This window comes from Mastacembelus armatus, chromosome 10 (genome assembly GCF_900324485.2).
Source record: "Mastacembelus armatus chromosome 10, fMasArm1.2, whole genome shotgun sequence".
Classification (NCBI taxonomy): Eukaryota; Metazoa; Chordata; class Actinopteri; order Synbranchiformes; family Mastacembelidae; genus Mastacembelus; species Mastacembelus armatus.
The window spans coordinates 11,661,817-11,680,055 of record NC_046642.1 but is presented as its reverse complement, the minus strand read 5'-3'; the positions used below and the strand labels follow the sequence as shown (position 1 = coordinate 11,680,055).

The 18,239-nt window shown below is 37.6% G+C and overlaps 1 protein-coding gene across 1 annotated transcript in view; it reads left to right on the top strand.

The window, feature by feature from the left end:
• LOC113144745 (neuronal acetylcholine receptor subunit alpha-7-like) overlaps nt 1-14,807 on the top strand; it is a 29,751-nt gene extending 14,944 nt beyond the window's left edge. Inside the window, exons 4-10 of the mRNA XM_026330970.1 lie at nt 832-876; nt 1,548-1,657; nt 8,623-8,870; nt 10,275-10,469; nt 11,012-11,098; nt 12,759-12,868; nt 13,004-14,807. Coding sequence (XP_026186755.1) covers nt 832-876; nt 1,548-1,657; nt 8,623-8,870; nt 10,275-10,469; nt 11,012-11,098; nt 12,759-12,868; nt 13,004-13,603 — 1,395 coding nt within the window. The 3' untranslated portion in view covers nt 13,604-14,807. The remainder of the gene's footprint in view (nt 1-831; nt 877-1,547; nt 1,658-8,622; nt 8,871-10,274; nt 10,470-11,011; nt 11,099-12,758; nt 12,869-13,003) is intronic.
• Nucleotides 14,808-18,239: the final 3,432 nt, after the last annotated feature.

Genomic DNA, 18,239 nt, shown 5'->3' with positions numbered 1-18,239 from the left:
ACACACACACACACACACACAGACCACAGTGGGATTAGAAACCTCTGAAGTGACACACATTTCCAATTATTACTGTCTACTGCTTTCAGAAAAGACATCTAGAAGAATTGGCCATACATATCCACATTTACAACTCAGAAAAAGCAAAAGAGAGATACAGATAAACAAATGCCCTGTGTTCACAGAGAAAAACTTTGATCTCATACAACTTTCCTCCCCTCTCGACCAAAGAATTCACACAGTCGTTTCCCAGTCTGCACTGGGATCAGAAGTTCTGATGCTTGCAGAAATGGTAATTTCACTTTCGCAGCTATGAGCAATATGAGCAACATAATTTTCTAAATGCTCTGCGTACAAAAAATACTGAAGTTCATTGTTAGGTAATGAATTAGGCCTCAATCTGATTTGGTTATTTCTTTTTAGCTTTGTGATTTGTTCTGGACAATAATGACAATAATGACTATAATTAAGTGGGTCACCATTTACCTATTTTAATGCATTTTTTCAGTTTACATAAAACAAACACTCTTTGTCACACTTTATTATGATATTTCTTTTCTAGGAATATGATTTGATTTGTGTCACTTTTTATATAGACTTGTAATTCATTTCCACTATTAAAATTCAATGCAAGCTAAAGTGTTTTAGTTGCCTTAATAAAGGACTATGTCATTTGTTTTTACAGTTTTCCCAGCCTGATCTGATAATTCTTGGTCTGTGCAAAACAACTACACTGACTTGACTTTTTGCGTGGATTGGCCTGCTTATCTTCTCTTATACAAAAGAAAAACTTACAGTATTATTTGCTATTCCTCTTTTCTCTGTTCACAGGACGAGAAGAACCAGGTGTTGATGACCAATGCCTGGCTGCAGCTGGTCAGTCAAAATGTGTACATTATCATCAGTTTAATGTGCTTCAGTTATGTTTCTGATTTTATTACACTGTTATCTTCTAAAGGCACTATAGTTGTGTTCCTCAAATTAATAGCACCGCCGCAATAGTTCCTGTTGATGTTGTTGAAGTTTAACACATATACGATTTATTTTCTGAAGTTAATTCTTTGTATGTCCTCACAGTCTAAAGGGAATATTTATAATCTAATATTTAAGTGTTAGTTCATTCATCTATTATTAAGATATATGCAATTAATTTAAGAGCTTTTAATTTACTGATTGTAGCTGGTTGGCTAGAAATTGTTGTAGACAGTAAAGCATTTTTAATGCAGTGATATGCCTTCATGATTAGAAATATGTTTACATGAATAACCTTTTCTTTTCTTTCATTATTGTTTAAGAAAGGTCTGAAAACAGTAATACTGCAATAATATTCTTATCTCTCCATTTTCATTCCTGGCAAGATGCAGCCCTTTTTATTTCCACTGAATCGGCACTTTTCTTGTGAAAGTTAAGAAAAGTTAGATTACTGGTCGTCCAGCTCGCCACTGGATATTTTGCAGGAACATGTGATTTGTTGCACCCATTGTAAAACAAATAAAATAGGACCATAATTTCAAAGTCTGTAGTGAAAATCTCTTTCTCTGCCTCAGTACTGGACAGACATCTACCTGAGCTGGAATCCAGAAAACTACCCTGGTGTCCAGAACCTGCGATTCCCTTCAGACCAGATCTGGACCCCTGACATCCTCCTTTACAACAGGTCAGAGTTGATTGTAGTTACTTATCACAGCCTTACTTACTGTAGCTTAGAAAGCTTTGAGACTTTCTCTTTATTGTTGCCTAGTGCTGTTGTCAAATGAAACAAAATGGGTGTTTTAATCTGGCATGGTCAGTCCTCTGCAGCTGATAAACACACCTCTCAGAAACATAGTGTATTTTCTTGCTATTTGTGAGAATTGAGAGTTCACATTGAATGAAATACTAGTATAATCCCTCTGATATGCTGCTATTACATTAAATTCTACCTTTAATCTCCATAAACCACAGCAGCACATGTGTGATCACGCCCAAACACAAACCCAGTGACATTGGCAATAGAAGGAGATGGTTCATTTAAAATAACAGTAAGTCAAAATTACCAGTACTTCATTCAGTAACAGTAATTTTTGATTGAAATTTGGTTTGTCATGCTTTCTTTTAAGAAATGAAAACAACCCCATTAACAATTCATGTCAGTGAACTCCTTCCATTGTCTGCCACTGTCAAAATGTATTTTAAGCATTAAAGACACATTATGGCTGTGGTATAAACCCATATTTCTATATTATTCATATTTCTATTAGAGAGGTTGAACTTTGCATTTTTTTGATTCAATGCATTTTGTGATTCAGGTCAGACTTGTGCTGTTTGCTTATCCACTTCTTCATACTTCAGTATGAGACTTTCTCAAGTCAATTAGAAATGTGGGTCAGTTGTTTTGCTCCACAACAACTAATTGCATTGCCTTTGCATGATTTGCTTTGAGACTGAGCAGAGAGAAAGATGGAAGAGATGGATCACTGTAGCGACAACGATGACACAAGTACAATATATGCACAATGTTGTAAAATCTGATTTTGAACACTTAAAGTGACGTTAAAAGAGAGAGACACCTGTGCAGTTTGTCTTCTCTGATGTTATTGAGAGGATGGAGAGTGCCTGTATCTCCTCCTACTACACACACACACATATATATATATATATATATACAATATATACACATACTCATACATGCACGTTACAGGGAACTCGAGGACAAAACAAAAGGTTTTGGGGTATTAACCCAAATTTTAAAAGCTCAGCTTTTAGAACTGCCAGGATTATTACCCATTCTAATCTCCCTGCTCTAACCCCATGCTTTCCCCATTTTACCCTCCATGTCCACTCCTACCTCTCCCCCTCCATCCTCTGTTCTACCTTACCATCTCTCTTTCATAACTCACTGGCACACCATATTTCACTCTGTTCAATCAGCTCTCTCCATATTTTATAAATCCCAGCTTCCACTGACTCCCCTATATAAATCATCCCATCTACCTGTCTGTCTGTGAAGGTGTCAGCATATTACTCTACCTCTCATCTCACAGCCTGTTTTTGTCATGCTAGTTTTTTGACTGGCTGCTCTAGATCTACTCACACATGAAAACAGTTGTATTTCTAAAATATACATTTTTATATTACTAATTTGCTTTGCCAAATAAATTCTGCTGGGTTACGTTCACTTGTAATCTATGAAATTCTGCACTGCACAGTTGTATTGGAAAGTTGGACGTACACATCACAGGACTTTGACATCAAATATTAGACTTAAGCTTTGGAAGTGGGAAATGTTTGCTGTTTTGGGTAAATACTGACCAACACTAAGCTTTGCTAATATTCTCATAGTGACAGTGCTGACATAAGTGCAACATTTACCATGTTCATGATTTTAGTTTTAATGTGTCAGAATGCTAACTTTGCTAATTAGTGCTATGCAGAAGGTGCAGCTGATGGTGATGGGTAGTGTGTTCAGTTTTTGAGGTTGGTCATAAACTATATTAGAGTTTTGACCTGAGGATGGCACCAGCTGGAAAGTCAAGGGATCGATGTTATTACAGTTCACCCTGAGGGGAAGCACAAATGCCTGTTTTGTGCCAATCCATCTGTAATATTTCACTGGATAAATGAAAAATAGGTGGTGTGCTGGTGGTGCTAGAAGGAAAGTCAGAATAAAACTGATCTTATTCGGATTCATCACATTCATCTCAACTCATGAATCACGCTTACTGAAAATGAAACCTGTCGAGAAAAAAAAAAAACATGAAATAGGTTGATCACATTGAAAACAAAAAAACATCGTCAGGAACCTACTGTACAAAGTCATACACTGCTGTTTCAGTTAACTGAAAATATAGAGCTGGCAGATAAGTAATGCGAAGCTGAAGGGAAAGCTTCACTTTACAGCCTACCCAGAAGCTTTACAAGCCCCATGAGGAGCAATGAAAATTTACAGTTTTCAGCAATAACATGGACTACTGCTGGAAACATGCACACACATCCACACTTAAGTGATTAAACCAAACACACTCAGCTCCCATCTCGGTAATACATAGTAAATATATCGGCAAACATGCACACAAGTTAGACATAGACGAATACAATTAAATGTGTGCAGGCAGTACACTGTTCACCGGCACGTCACATACAGACACATTCATGCTATCACATAATTACAGCCAATAATGAAACAACACATGCTATTACACAGTGGGCCATCAGAGTGCAGCCAGTAATATGCTTGTCTCGCTCTGCTGTGGTTAATTAGAATATTGTTCTAATAAAAGCTCACTATACTTCTATTTTATTTATTTCTGTTGTTTCAATATCGCGTTACTGCTGTTTAGGAAGGTTTAGATCAGATGCCATCCCAATATACTGTGTGTTTAAAGTCGAGTGAGATTAAAATAAATCTGATATTGTCTGTGATGAGTCATTGGGTTTATATTAACCCACTGTGAAATCTCTCATATTGCTTTTCATATTTCCACATTATTGTGCTCACGCTGACTGACGCTGTCTCAAAAAGATGTTTCAGGCATGGATAATTTATACTGTGAGTCATGATTTTACCATCCAGACCGTATCCACACATACTGTCTGGAGGGAATATTTTATTTACTATATTTGAGACAGTTTTTATACTGCGCCTAACAGCTGATATTCAATTCAAATCAAAAAGGAGGAGTTATTGTGTGTTCGCTGTCTATGAGTATGGCTCAGACTAATTAGTAAAAGTAATTGTCAATTCATCAAAACTGAATTCATTTTGGAGAAACGGGCTATTGTGATATTGAAAGTGAGGTTATGTAAAAGAGTAAATGTACCTGCCTTCTAGTGAAACAACCTCCCCCACTTCATTGAAGAATACCAACTGTAAACTTTATGTTAGCTCTGGCTGTTCTGCCATTATGGCTGGCATGAATGTATGTGTGTGTGCATGTGTGTGCATGCACATGTGCACGTGTGTGTTTGTGCATGTGTGGCAGACAAGCATGACTTGGGGAATGTGTGTGATTGTGTTTGGCAAGTTGCCGACCTCCTCTGCCATTAGAGGTAAAAGTTAACGGTCTCACTTGACTGGGGATCGATGAGGCACATGAAGGGCATCCAACTCAGGTAAACCACAGGCTGAATCTTAATAATGCCAGTAGGAAAGGTAGATGTATAATGAAGACACGCCATAATGATGAAAAAGAACAGAATTGAATAAATAGTTTAAGGTTATTTTTTTGTTGTTGTTGTTTTGTAGGTGGTTGGATATTGGAATGAATAGACAGATGTAATTACTTTTCTGTAATGACTTTAATGAAAAACCTGGAATAAAATAAAATTGAGTATATGCTGCATTGAGGGCTAATGTTCATGTTCTCAATGGACTAAAATGTAACAGTAAAAACTTATTTTGTGTGAATTTGTGAATCAGGTCAAACACAAATTTTTCTACAAAACATCTTGAGCTGATGGCATGATTAGCAAGAGCCTGCACTATTTATGCAAACATATATACGAAAGTGCAGAATGAATGTATCAAGTATCAGTACTGTGCAGTGAATCATTCATACTTTAGAAGGAGCTAAAGTGACAATGGATTACCTGATTAGTAATCGTAATTACTAGACAAAAATTTGAAGATTTAATCGAATAAATGTTTACGTTCAGTTTTAAAATAAGACTAGTTTACATGCTCGATTATTTCACAAAACATAATTATGTAACAGAATGCCTGATGTCAGGATGAAATATTGCTGGGATGTGACGATCTACATAGATGGTTTGGTATTCATGGTTAAAAATTTCAGAGCTTTTCCTCTTAGGCATTATTTTATTTATTTTATTTATTTGTGTTTATTTATTGTATAACAAATATTTGCAAAGAAATGTTCAGAGAAAGCTAAGGCCATGAATTTATTCTGCACTTTTGTTGTATCCAGCCTGTGTAACCTGATGAACCAATTAACCAAGTCAAATCATTATTTTAAAGGTATATTATATTATAGTACATTTCCTGCTTAGTCTGCCTTAATGGCCCCATTTCATGTGTACTTGTGTGAGGGAACAGGTGTTGAGTGAGTGAGAAGAAAGCTTGGTGACTCATGTCCCATGATGCAGGAACATGTCACTCCCACTATTGTTGCTGTCAGACAGTTGTTTCCACTGTCTGTACAAAATGTGTGTGTGTGCGCGCGCATGCGTGTGATTGCACTGTACAAATAGCCACTTACCATTCTCCCAGGCTTATCACTTGTCCAATTGTATGCATATTTAATAACTGAAATGTTTGTTTTTGTAATCTCTAATTTAACTTTTTCTGACAACTTTTAATATCATACTCTACAACTCTTGTTCCGCATGCACATAACTTGGACTTGCATATTGTGATTGCAGGAAAAGTGCACACCTTCACATCAAGTAAGGCCAAATCTTAAATAATTGATTCCATGTCTTTGCCGTGACCAACGCTCACATCCCTCCCCTTGCACATGGTGCCACAGCTGATAGCGGCACACACAGAGGAGAAATAAATTACATCACTTCACTGCCTTAAAAAGGTCAATCATTCAATTTTTTCCACAAAGGCAGAGGCAAATTAAAGTGTGTGGGTTTGACTATAAAGTTGATGCGGAGTATAAAAAGAAGAAAGAATGAAAAGGGCTGATGGATCTCCAAAAGACTTTTGTATGGCCTGTAGTGACAAATACAGAATGATGGCTGAAAGTAATATGTTAATATGCTAGAGACATTTTATATAATGTATCAAAACTCCACCCTGTTTTACACAGTTATTCCTTCTGTCTGCTGAAACCTGACCAGTGACTTTACAGAGCAGAAGATGTCTAACATTTAGTTCTTTTCTCAAACACTAGTTTCTTTCATTTACAATGTACTGTCAATCGCAGTGTGGGCATGATACAGTTAACATACTTCCATTCATATGCACATATGTTATTGTTTTATGTCTGTCCCCAAGGGAAGGCAGATCCACTATCAGTAAAATGATCCTCTGGGTAAAACAACTGAGAGAAAATGTAAAACCCACAATCTAGCTGATTGAAAGAGATAAAGATATATTGTTATATAACAATAAATGGGGGCATGGAAATCCAGATAAATTTTAACTAAGACATTAAGTTAAAAAAAAAACATTACTTTCTCTGTTGCAGAAAGAATATAATCCACAAATTTGTTATTTTTGCTGATTATAGTTGACTGCTAATCTTCTTTTCAGCTGTCCTAATGTTATTCCTATAGACACGCCAGCCTGGGGGATAAAAAATAGAGATGAAGAGGGGCAGAGAAAGTTTCTTCCAGCTGGTTGTGATGGTGGAAAATTAATTTGTATGAGAACAGAATTTCAGCCTCAATCTGTACAAAGAAAGCAGAACAGAAGACACTGACTTAAAAGTTCAGACTTCACCTTTGGCAATTTATTTAATGGTTCACAGTCTCACCAACACCGGGGCAGCTTCTTTTTAATGCCTAGAGTTCAGCTGAAGTGCCAGAGCTGATGTAAAAGCAAGGTTTGGTGTCTGCATGGATGGATCAATGAATGGGCCTTCTGGGCACAGGCTCAAGGGGTCAGGGGCCCCGTAAAGAATCATGGAGGGATGAAAATGTCACCAACAGCAATAAGAATCCCACTGCGCGCCACAAGTAACCCTGGGATAAGCATCAGATCACTGTCATCATAACTGGTTTTATAACATTAGAATTAAGATTAATAATAATAATTAATAATGGTTATTCCTAATTATTTTACATGCTCTCATTAAGAGTTATGTGAACAAATAATTGAGTATGAGTTATGTGCAGTAATTGCTGATAATCCCAGTTTTAGACTCATAATACTATGTGTGTGTTTTGCCAAATCCCTACAATGTGCAAAACCTGTCCATGACTGCCTTCATATCATCCCAGCAGGTTGTGAGTTGCAGAACCTTGACAGAGGCATCTGTGATATTTTTACGTGTCACTGATTTGGTCCTGTATAGTAATGGAAGTGAATATTTAATTTCACTGCCTTCTGGATTTCACCTGGGTTTCAGTTGTGTGTATGTGTGGTGAAGAACCAAAGCAGCATACGTGTTGCACCAAGGATGGCTGGTTAGATACATCTCTTTATTGCTCGTTGCTGTGGTGGGTTGGGCAGTGTTAGCTGTGATACTTACAGCTATACAAGTACATACAGACAACAGAACAGATATGGGCGGAATTAATGAGCTGACTAATGAAGTTTTTTTTCAAATTTAATTAAGTTTTTAAAAACCATTTAAAAAAACAAATGACCTTAAACCTCCAGATCTGGTCTGGTTTTTATATTAATGTCCTACCTCCCTAACCAAACACTTTTCTTATTCCCTAATTTGTTTTGTGGAGACAAATGTGCAGACAGATTATAATGAACAGGGAAACACAACAAAATTACCCTTTTTTCTAATTGCATCTCTGTCTACAGTTATTCACAAGGCTGTTATTATTCCTTTTAGTTTCTCTGCCATGATGCAAATTGACAAAATCCATTTAGAAGTAATTGCCAGCTTGTGATACCCAAGCATGTTGTCAACATGAAAGGCAAAGGCAATAAAAAGAGCAAAAAGTGCTTTAGCCCATTTGTTGTTTTTTTTATTTGCACTCTCTCTATTACCCCAGTGCGGACGAGAGGTTTGATGCCACTTTCCACACCAACGTACTGGTGAATGCATCAGGTTACTGTCAGTACATTCCCCCTGGCATCTTGAAGAGCACCTGCTACATCGACGTCCGCTGGTTCCCTTTTGACGTTCAAAAGTGTAACTTGAAGTTTGGCTCCTGGACACACAACGGCTGGCTGCTGGACCTCCAGATGCTGGATGTGGACACATCCACCTACATTCCCAATGGGGAGTGGGATCTTGTGGGTAAGAGAGCCTATGTTTGTGTTTATCACTGCAGGATGGATGGATATACCTGTGAAACAAGTGTGACTGTATAATTCAGTGGATCTGTTTTAACACAAAACCCATTTTCTTGTCTTCTCCTGAGATTTCTCCATCTGAGCTCTGAGATGAGATGAAAACAAGCTTGAATACTGCACAACATCTCCTGCTGTATTCAGCCTATACAATGAAAACTGGGATATTACATCCCTGGTTTTCTTAAATCAGTTTTTTTTTTCATTTAAAAATATTAGGCAAACATAGAATATGTAATAACTACCTAAGTCAATCTGTTAAACGCTATACATCAATAGCCTCTTTACATTTGTCCCTCATTACATTGGGATCAGGCCATGCACCTTCCAGCTTGTTTGTTTTTAGCCTCCAAAACAACCTATAGCTTGAACCCAAAGTGTTCAACATGAACTCCTTTATGACGTAACAGTGCTGTATTAAAAGTTGGGTTAGGTTTAGAGATTATATCAAAATTTGTGAGGACTTTTTTTTTTTTACCACATTGGTAAACATGTGCTTAAGTTTATAAAACAATTGTGGTTATAGTCATGGAAGTGAACAGCAGCGGATTGTCAACCCGTCCAGCCCCCCTGACCGCCTCCCTAGGTCGTATAAGCTGCTTTTGTAGATGACCCACGGGGTTATTTTTTAATGGCAGGACAATCTCATTAAAATTCAAATGTGCGTCGAATGAATCTCTCTTATATAAATGGTTTTCACCATGGGATAACATTTGGATGGTTGTGACTGAATGAACTTGAAAAAGGGGACATTTTTTGGAAGACCTCCCAAACGTGGTGTACCTTGCAGGGACAGAGTGGCATCACATCCTTGTGCCTGTGCCCTCGAGGTGATGGTTAGCTGGGAATGGGTGTCAGACAGCACCAGATGGCATGCAATAGGAAAGTTTGATACACTGGCAAGGCGTGTAGCCAAGCCATATGTGAGTGCAGCACAGTGCAGTTCAAGGTGAGATAGTTCACTTACCAAAAATTAAAACGACTGTTCTGATTTTTAAAAATTCTTTTGTTGTCTTACTAAACATTTTGCTAATAATATCTTAAAATAAATACAGAGTTCCAAACTCCACTCCAGCTTAATGTGTCTAGGGTCAAGGGCTTAAAATGCACTTGGTGTGAATTCTGTATAGTGCAGTACATATACATCAAATATTTATATTCATATTTTCTCTTTTCCATTTTTTCCATATCTATTTGCCCAAACATGTGGACAGTTATATGGGGGGAGAGACTCGTTATAGTTGTTTATTAAAGTCATTATAGACTCATATTCTAACAGCTCTTTAAATCTTGAGCACTGAATCACTTCCTGTGTTCTCAAAACACGTGTGTGTGTTCTCTTCTCCTACAGGTGTGCCAGCCAAGCGTAATGAGCTGTACTATGAGTGCTGTAAGGAGCCTTACCCTGATGTCACATTTACAGTCACTATGCGCCGTAGGACCCTGTATTATGGCCTCAATCTGCTCATTCCCTGTGTGCTGATCTCTGGTTTGGCCCTGCTGGTCTTCCTGCTACCTGCGGACTCTGGGGAGAAGATTTCTCTGGGTGAGAGTGGGATGCTGAACACAAATATAACCAATATATTGGCTGATACAAGCTCATTGCAGATATATCGGTGTGTATTTTAGAAACAGCATCACTAATATATAGTGATGCTCTCTCTTGTTGACCAGAGAGAAATTATTATAATAAGAAGTTGTTCAGGCTTATGCAAAAATACACAACTGTAAACCAACACATAAACACATTAAAGCTCCCTCACTCACATGCATGTAGTGTGTATATGTCCTAATGATTCATATGCAGTAGTAAGCCATGAATGCATGCATGTCAAATCACCTTGGAAAAACTGAATTTCAAAATAAGATGCAAAGTGTGCTTGAGGAATTTCTGGTGCCGTAACTTACCTTGGGCGCGTCAAAGGAGCCACTAGCGGACAGAGTTGGGTTCAGTCATGAGAACATAATTTATTGCATACATAAGTAACTACAGGAATAATTTCACACACCAGTGACCATGATCACAACTTTATGTATATGATCGTGTTTTTTCTTTTCCTCTATGTGTTTCTCTGGATCAATCTCAAGGCATCACTGTGCTGCTTTCGCTAACTGTCTTCATGCTTCTGGTAGCAGAAATCATGCCTGCCACGTCCGACTCTGTTCCTCTCATCGGTGGGTTACATTTATGTCACTAATAAACACACGGCCATGAATCAGGAGAAACAGATACTACCGTACGGTTCTGTTTGTGTGTTCATCTAATGTGAAGCGCTTTACAAAATAGAGGTCAACCTGAAATCAATGCAGACAGTCCCGACCAGTCCACTGTAACAGCTTGATTGTTCTCCTTTTCTTGCACTTCAAATAAATACCAGTAATATAAAATATGCATTATGTTCTTCTGAAGAAAGAATAAATAAAACCCCTCTAGGTCTGACTGGCCTTTTTTGTCTTGTGTGTGTGAGGCAGTGAGGTTACATGCTTTGAATCATAACTGTGGCCGCGCTTGTTATGTTAGATGAATTTCAGTGGGTCAAAGTGAAATAAAGTGGACATGGCAACTGTTTACTGTAAGAGTTTATTGGAGTAAATAGTGTTTGGTCATACTGAATATGGTGACCACTAACTGCCTTCACTGGGAAAAGCCTGATAAATATGTCATCATCAGTAAGATTAATCTGTTTTTATTTCCCATGACCTGAACACGAGGCCAACTGGGACACTTTTAGTAGCTTTGTTAAAATGACTCATGTCTCTTTACAACATGGTGGCTGAATGTGGATGTGAGTTATTGTAGCTCCTTGAGCTTAACTGTAAATATATAAAGCAAGTGTTGAGCACTGCTGCTAGAATCGGGCCATATGTCTTTTTACCCTCAGCCTGTCGCCAGATAAGCTAAGTGTGGTTAATTCATTTAAGTTCATTTAGTCAGTCCTATCTTATCTAGTTCAAGACCATTTGGCTTAGATCCTTTTAATGTTGTGCACTTCTAATTCATTTTTAATTTAGCTTGTTCAGCCATGAATAACAATAGGGTTTGTGACTAAGGGCCTCACAATTATGTTTTGAATTATTATGAATTATATCTGTAGGCAATCATTTTTTGAGTCTCTGCTTATAAAGAAAGTCAAAGTGACTGTCCATAAAGCAGACAGGACACAGTAAATTTCTTTCCTTGCCTCTTTTCCCTCTTTTTTTTTTTTTTTTTTTTTTTTTTTTTTTAATTTCCAAGACCTAAAAAAATAACATCATGATCCCAGACTTCATGAGGTTATATGTTGGTTTGCTGGAACTGAAGTAGCTGCAATTGTGTTTAGTTTGTCTTAGTTCATAGTCACTTGCAAACAAGTAAAAGGAGAGCAGCCCCTGAGATTTTTACTGTGCGTGTTTTTGTGTATGTGCGTGAACATGAACTAGGAGACAGCACATTGTTCTGTTAGTGTTTCCCTTGTGTGGGTGAAAACAACCCTCCAGAACCAGGACTAATCTGTGTCTCTTCCCTTCTGTTTTTTAGTTTGTTTACTCTCGGTTTTGCACAGATTTTATTTCCCCTGTTTAAGTTCAAGTGTGCATCTTCTCCCCTCGGCAATGTAGCTTATTGCACAGATTGATCAGACTTGCTTTCCTTTTATGTTCGAGTGTGAAATCAACCCAATTTTAATATAAGCTCAATGTTTTACCTGCTAGTACATGTTAATTAAATGTAACTGTGGGCTGGTTCAAAAGACTGAAAATGGAAAAAAACATTCAACCAGTATTAAAATGTGTGACCTTATTTGTACCTAAGAGCCTCAAACTAAAAGCATCTTGATGTCTTTTGTGTACTTGGCAGCCCAGTACTTTGCTAGCACCATGATGATTGTGGGAATGTCTGTGGTAGTGACAGTCATCGTCCTGCAGTTTCATCATCATGACCCTCAGGGAGGCAAGATGCCCAAGTGGGTGAGTGACTGGAAATGATCATTATTATTGTTGTCGATAATGTTTGGCACAAATACCTGTGGTTATTTGAATGTGTTACAGTGTGTGTGTGGTTGTGTGTGTGTGTGTGTGTGTCACTGAAACTCTCTTTTTCAGGTTCGGGTGGTTCTGTTGAACTGGTGCGCTTGGTTTCTCCGTATGAAACAGCCTGGCGATGAGCGCAAGCGGCCTGGTTACAAGTACCGTCACACCTCCCAGCACCACTCCAGTACCAGTTCTATAGAGATGGGCACAGTTCCAAGCCTCACTGTGCCCCTGTCACAAACACCCTGCCCACCTTGTCCCACTGGCACTTCCAACGGCTCCATGAGCCTCTACTTCAGCAATTATCACCCCATAGAAAGCCCACACTGCCCACCTTCTAGTGACTCTGGGGTAACTTTACGAGCCCACTGTTCCCCCAGTGAGGAGGGTGAGACACCTGGAGGTGTTGGCAGTGGTGCTGGAGGCCTGGGAATCGGAGTTAGCATCCCCCCACCAGAAATCCAGCGCATCCTGGAGGAGGTGTCATACATAGCCCAGAGGTTCCGGGACCAGGATGAGGCTGAGGCCATCTGTAGTGAGTGGAAATTTGCAGCAGCGGTGGTTGACCGCCTGTGCCTGGTGGCCTTCTCTCTCTTCTCCATCATTTGCACCTTCACCATCCTCATGTCAGCACCCAACTTCATAGAGGCTGTTTCCAAGGACTTCACATAGCTGTTGCAGCATCAGGAAAGAAGGAAGGAAGAAGGTGTAATATGATTAGGCAATAAGATGAGGTTAAAAGAGAAAGTTGAGAGGGAAAGGAAAGAGTTCAGTACAGCAGTGTGTGGTCCCCAGTACTAGAGGGGTCATACAGTGTTTTATGAAAGAAATAATAATAACATCTCCAGACAATAACCAAACAGAGCCTTGCAGTTATGGAAAGCTCATTTTAACCAATCAGGAAACAAAACTTTCATGATTAATTAGCAAACAATTACAGAGACACGAAATTATCTTTCATTAGTAAACTCCAAAAAAAGAAACATTCATTATCTTACTCTGTGTTGATGTCAGAGACAAATTATTCATATTTAGAAGAGGAGAATAGGATGGGCATGCAGACTGAACAGCAAAAGGAACTCAGCAGGACTAGTCAGAAAAGGTTGGGAATCGCAGGAGCAGTAGAGTAGAGTACTGTTTAGGTAATAAAGATATCAATAAGGGGAAGATAATGTGGCTGTTTATCCTGAAAATACTGTAAATACCATTGTTCTATCTGCACAATTCATTAAGAAGAACAGATCACTTTACCTACTGTATAGTACAGATTCACAATCCATATCACTGCCCCTTCCGTAATGTTGTATAAGTCCACATAAACAAATCTACAAACATCACCTCAGTCCACACACACTGGCTGTTTACCTTCTGAGCTCTTGATTAAGTCAGACATTTCTGATTCCCTGTAATGATGTTAGCTTCGTTACTAAAATGAGATGTTTCACTGTGAATTTTACTGTTTTTGCTTTCACCTTGATCAACAAAGCCTTGGACGTAAAATGTTTGCTTTGTTACAAGGTTTGAGGTATTTTCATTATTCATCAGTTTAAAATGCTTATGGCTAGTTTTTTTTGTTTTTTTTTTTTTTGGTTTATTTTGTCTTGCCTGTTTTATTTAAGGAAATATAATCTGTAATGTCTAGGTTAATATAATAATATTCAGTATAGTGTATCAGAAAATACTGTGCTCACATGGATGCACTCTGCTGACCAGTAATATAAGACAGGTACAGGTGTCTTTCTAAAGTAGTCAAATCCTCTGTTAAACTGTACAGCACATCTTTCAGATGATCTGACGCCATGTGTACAAATTATGAACTTAACTGTAAAAAACAGGTCAATTATCTGCAACAGTTTTGAAAGAAGTAACTGCTGTAAAAAAAAAAAAAAAAAAAACGAAAAAACAAGAACAAATGTATGTTTTAAAAAAAAAAAAAAAAAAGAGCAGGAATTACTTGTTGGACCTGAGTGGTCATGGAAGAGTGCTTTGACTTTTGAACCTTTCAGAGATGGCCAGAGGTTCAATAGGAAGATGAAAACTTTACAACTCCATATGTCACAATATCACTGGAGAATATACTGTAGATTTATAAAAGGCCCTAGTGTAAGTTTTGTCTGGGTTCTGTAGTGGGAGCTGAGCGACTGATTTACACTGCAGTAAAAGTTGTAAATGTGTTTTGTTCCACCTCGACCACCGAGCCACGTCTTTGTCATCACTGGTCTCTTCTCTTTGTTATTTCAAGTGTAAGTTATTGGCTCTCTGTGTTATTAAGTCTATTTAGTCTCTGTGTAACAGGCTGTTGGTTTAGTCTCAGAAGAAACCAGTGGATTGTTGCTAGTCATGTTGGACAATGCCACAGAAATGACAAAATAAATACGATAACAATTAAGCCTTATAGATTTACTGGGGTTAATGAATTGAAATTAAGTTTATTCCAAACCCGGAATAAACTTGTATTGTTATTATTATTATTATATTATTGTCTTAAATTGTTTTCTTTACTCTTTCAGGATTAAATCAATCAACCACAGACATTTACATAACACCAACCAAAAGTCTGTTAAACTCCATCATAAGTTACTAATTCAATTAGACTGCAAGCAGCCTGACTGAGGGGAAAAAGACAGACTGTGCAGATGTCTTCAGTAAGCAGTTGTCATATTAAAAGCATGACTTGTTTAAAGATGAGCACATCAATAAACACACTGGTAGCTTCAGTCTTTTCCCTGATAATTAGGACGTTTAGTGAGACATTACAGCATCTGATGTTTTTGTCTCCATCATTCATTACTTTGAAATATTCACTACACCAACATTTTAATGGTCCAGGGGGTGCTAACCATGATATTCAACCCAAACTATGAGTCTTTGCCTTGACTCAAACATTCGAAGAATTTTATTAGGACAATGCTTTCAGATATCTTCCTTTTATTTCAGTGAAGCTTTGGTTTTTTAGATAGTGGTAAAAATTGTCTTTGACCTCAGATAAGGAAGGGAAATAAAAAATGGAATGAGAGAGGATCTCAAATAGAAATCAGAGCTGAAATAGGCCAAAAAAAAAAAAAAAGCGTGCAAGACAAAAATGTGGGGCATGTTTTCCTTCTGTGGTCTAGAAGACATTCTCTGATTTCTGTTTTGTGTGGCCAACAAAGGCTTCCTCTCAACTTCCAATTGTTTGATGTTTTGTCGATGAACTCCATTCATTAACACCAGGCCCTCATTTCAGGAAGAATGGTGGATGCATTTATTTTTTTTTTAGATAAAGTTTTGGTTTTGAATGTCTGTACAAAAACACCCTCTGTGATTAAAGAGAGACAGAAATCCTAACTTTCAAAATGACATTAGATAAAATACAATGTTTTCTAAACCATGAAAAACATTTCCAATGTAATTTATAACTCCATCACTTTGGCATCACTGTGAGTCCCAAAGTCACAGTGTTTTTAAAAAAATTAAATTATATTCTATATCTGTTTGTTCAGGCTCTGTGTGACAGAAAGTCAGGGAAAGATCTGAGTAAAAATTACAGTGGGTGAAAGTAATAGTTTATGTTAGTTTTTTATGAAAAAATAATGTTGAATGATGTAGTTATCTTCATTATTCTTTTTACTTTATACATTATTCTACATACTTTGTTTGCAGATTTATTGAAAGATAAGTGGAGTTCTTATCTTTCCCAGAATTGGCCCTATTTGATTTAACTTATGGAAACAGGTAAAACTTGAACTGAAACAGTGAAGATGTATCTTCACTGTGTCAGTTCAATGCTCATAACATACTGTAGCTGTTTGGGATCCTCAATTACACTGTGTTAGAGTAGAAGGTCTCACTGTAGGACTCTCTAATACATGTACTATATATATTACTGGTAAATGGGATATATATATATATATATATATATATATATATCCCTATAGTTCTGCATATGTGTAATACATAGGGGCACTAAAGTGCTGAGTTATGCCTGATGCACTGTGTTAATGCTGTAAACATTTATGAAGGGGCATGTGAATGAAAACCTGTAAAAGAGCAGATTAATGTACTGCAGCTCATAGAAGAATATGCAGCTCTTTGAACAAGCTTATTAAAGAGAGATTCAGCAGCAAAATAAAAAACTTCTTATAGGTCTATAAAACATCAGACTGTATTAACACACATTGGTTAAACAGTTCTAGCAGTTGTGACTTGGTTTGATCCTGTTGCAAATCAGTAAGCAGCCATATTATTTATGCACCGGTATCCTAATACAATTGCACCATTAAACTGTGATGTTACTTTAACTTCCATAGTGGAACAAAGAGCTTGTGATTTTCATGGCGCAGAAGTACTGTTTTTGTGTTTATATATCCACACAGTAGGCACATGCTCTGTAGTGCCTGACCCGGTTCCACCTTGGAGAGATATTGTTTTTGGCAGAGAAGAAACATCAGTTGTGTATCTAACCCAGAGGGAGGGCCTATTTAAATGGAAAAAAGGACTTTGGACTGAAGGACAGCAACCATTTACCAATCAGTAGGGCACTTCTAAAGAATATTAAATACCTGAGAATGGCTGCTGCATGGCCTGATTATGGGTTAAGGATAGACATGCAAACTTCATGGTAGCGACGGCGCACTGATACTTCCATATGTTGATGAACTTGTGTAGAGTTTGTGTCTTTGTATTTGTGTGTGTGCATGTGCGTGTGCGTGTGTGTGTGTGTGTTGGTTGAAGGCTGAAGGCTCTCTGCATTTTGGCTGAAACACAAGTAGCCTCTATATATACAGTAAAAGGTTAAGGTTAATCCTTCTGTCGCTGTTTCTGCAAGACAGGCCCTCCTCTGTTTTATTCTGCTTACCTTAGCTGCAGCCTTGAGGCTTTTTAGTTAATGTATATGTGTGTGTGTGCTGAACAACAAACTTTATGTGCGTTGTTAATGTTGCACCCAAAATAATATGCGGGAGCCAACAGAATATCTATACAGGAAGCCCACAGAAAGTGCATACCAAACCAAGGCTGAGGAGGTGTTTACATTGGTTGTATTGTTATTGAGAGTATCTGGATCATGATTTTCATGAAACTACGCAAAGTGTTGGCTCATATGGCATATGACAGTGGCCATCATTTTTTTTAGGAAAATCTAAAGTCTGTTCAGGAACATTAAGCCAAAAGGATGAACTGAATAAAATTTCAGTTAGATTTATGATAGGCATTTAAATATGTTATGTGCAATGTACAACCAGAATGCTGTCAATGTTTGCAGGAATGATCAAAGTAAATTTCTACAAATTAAACATGTATGTAGGAAATATATGTCAAACAATTCATA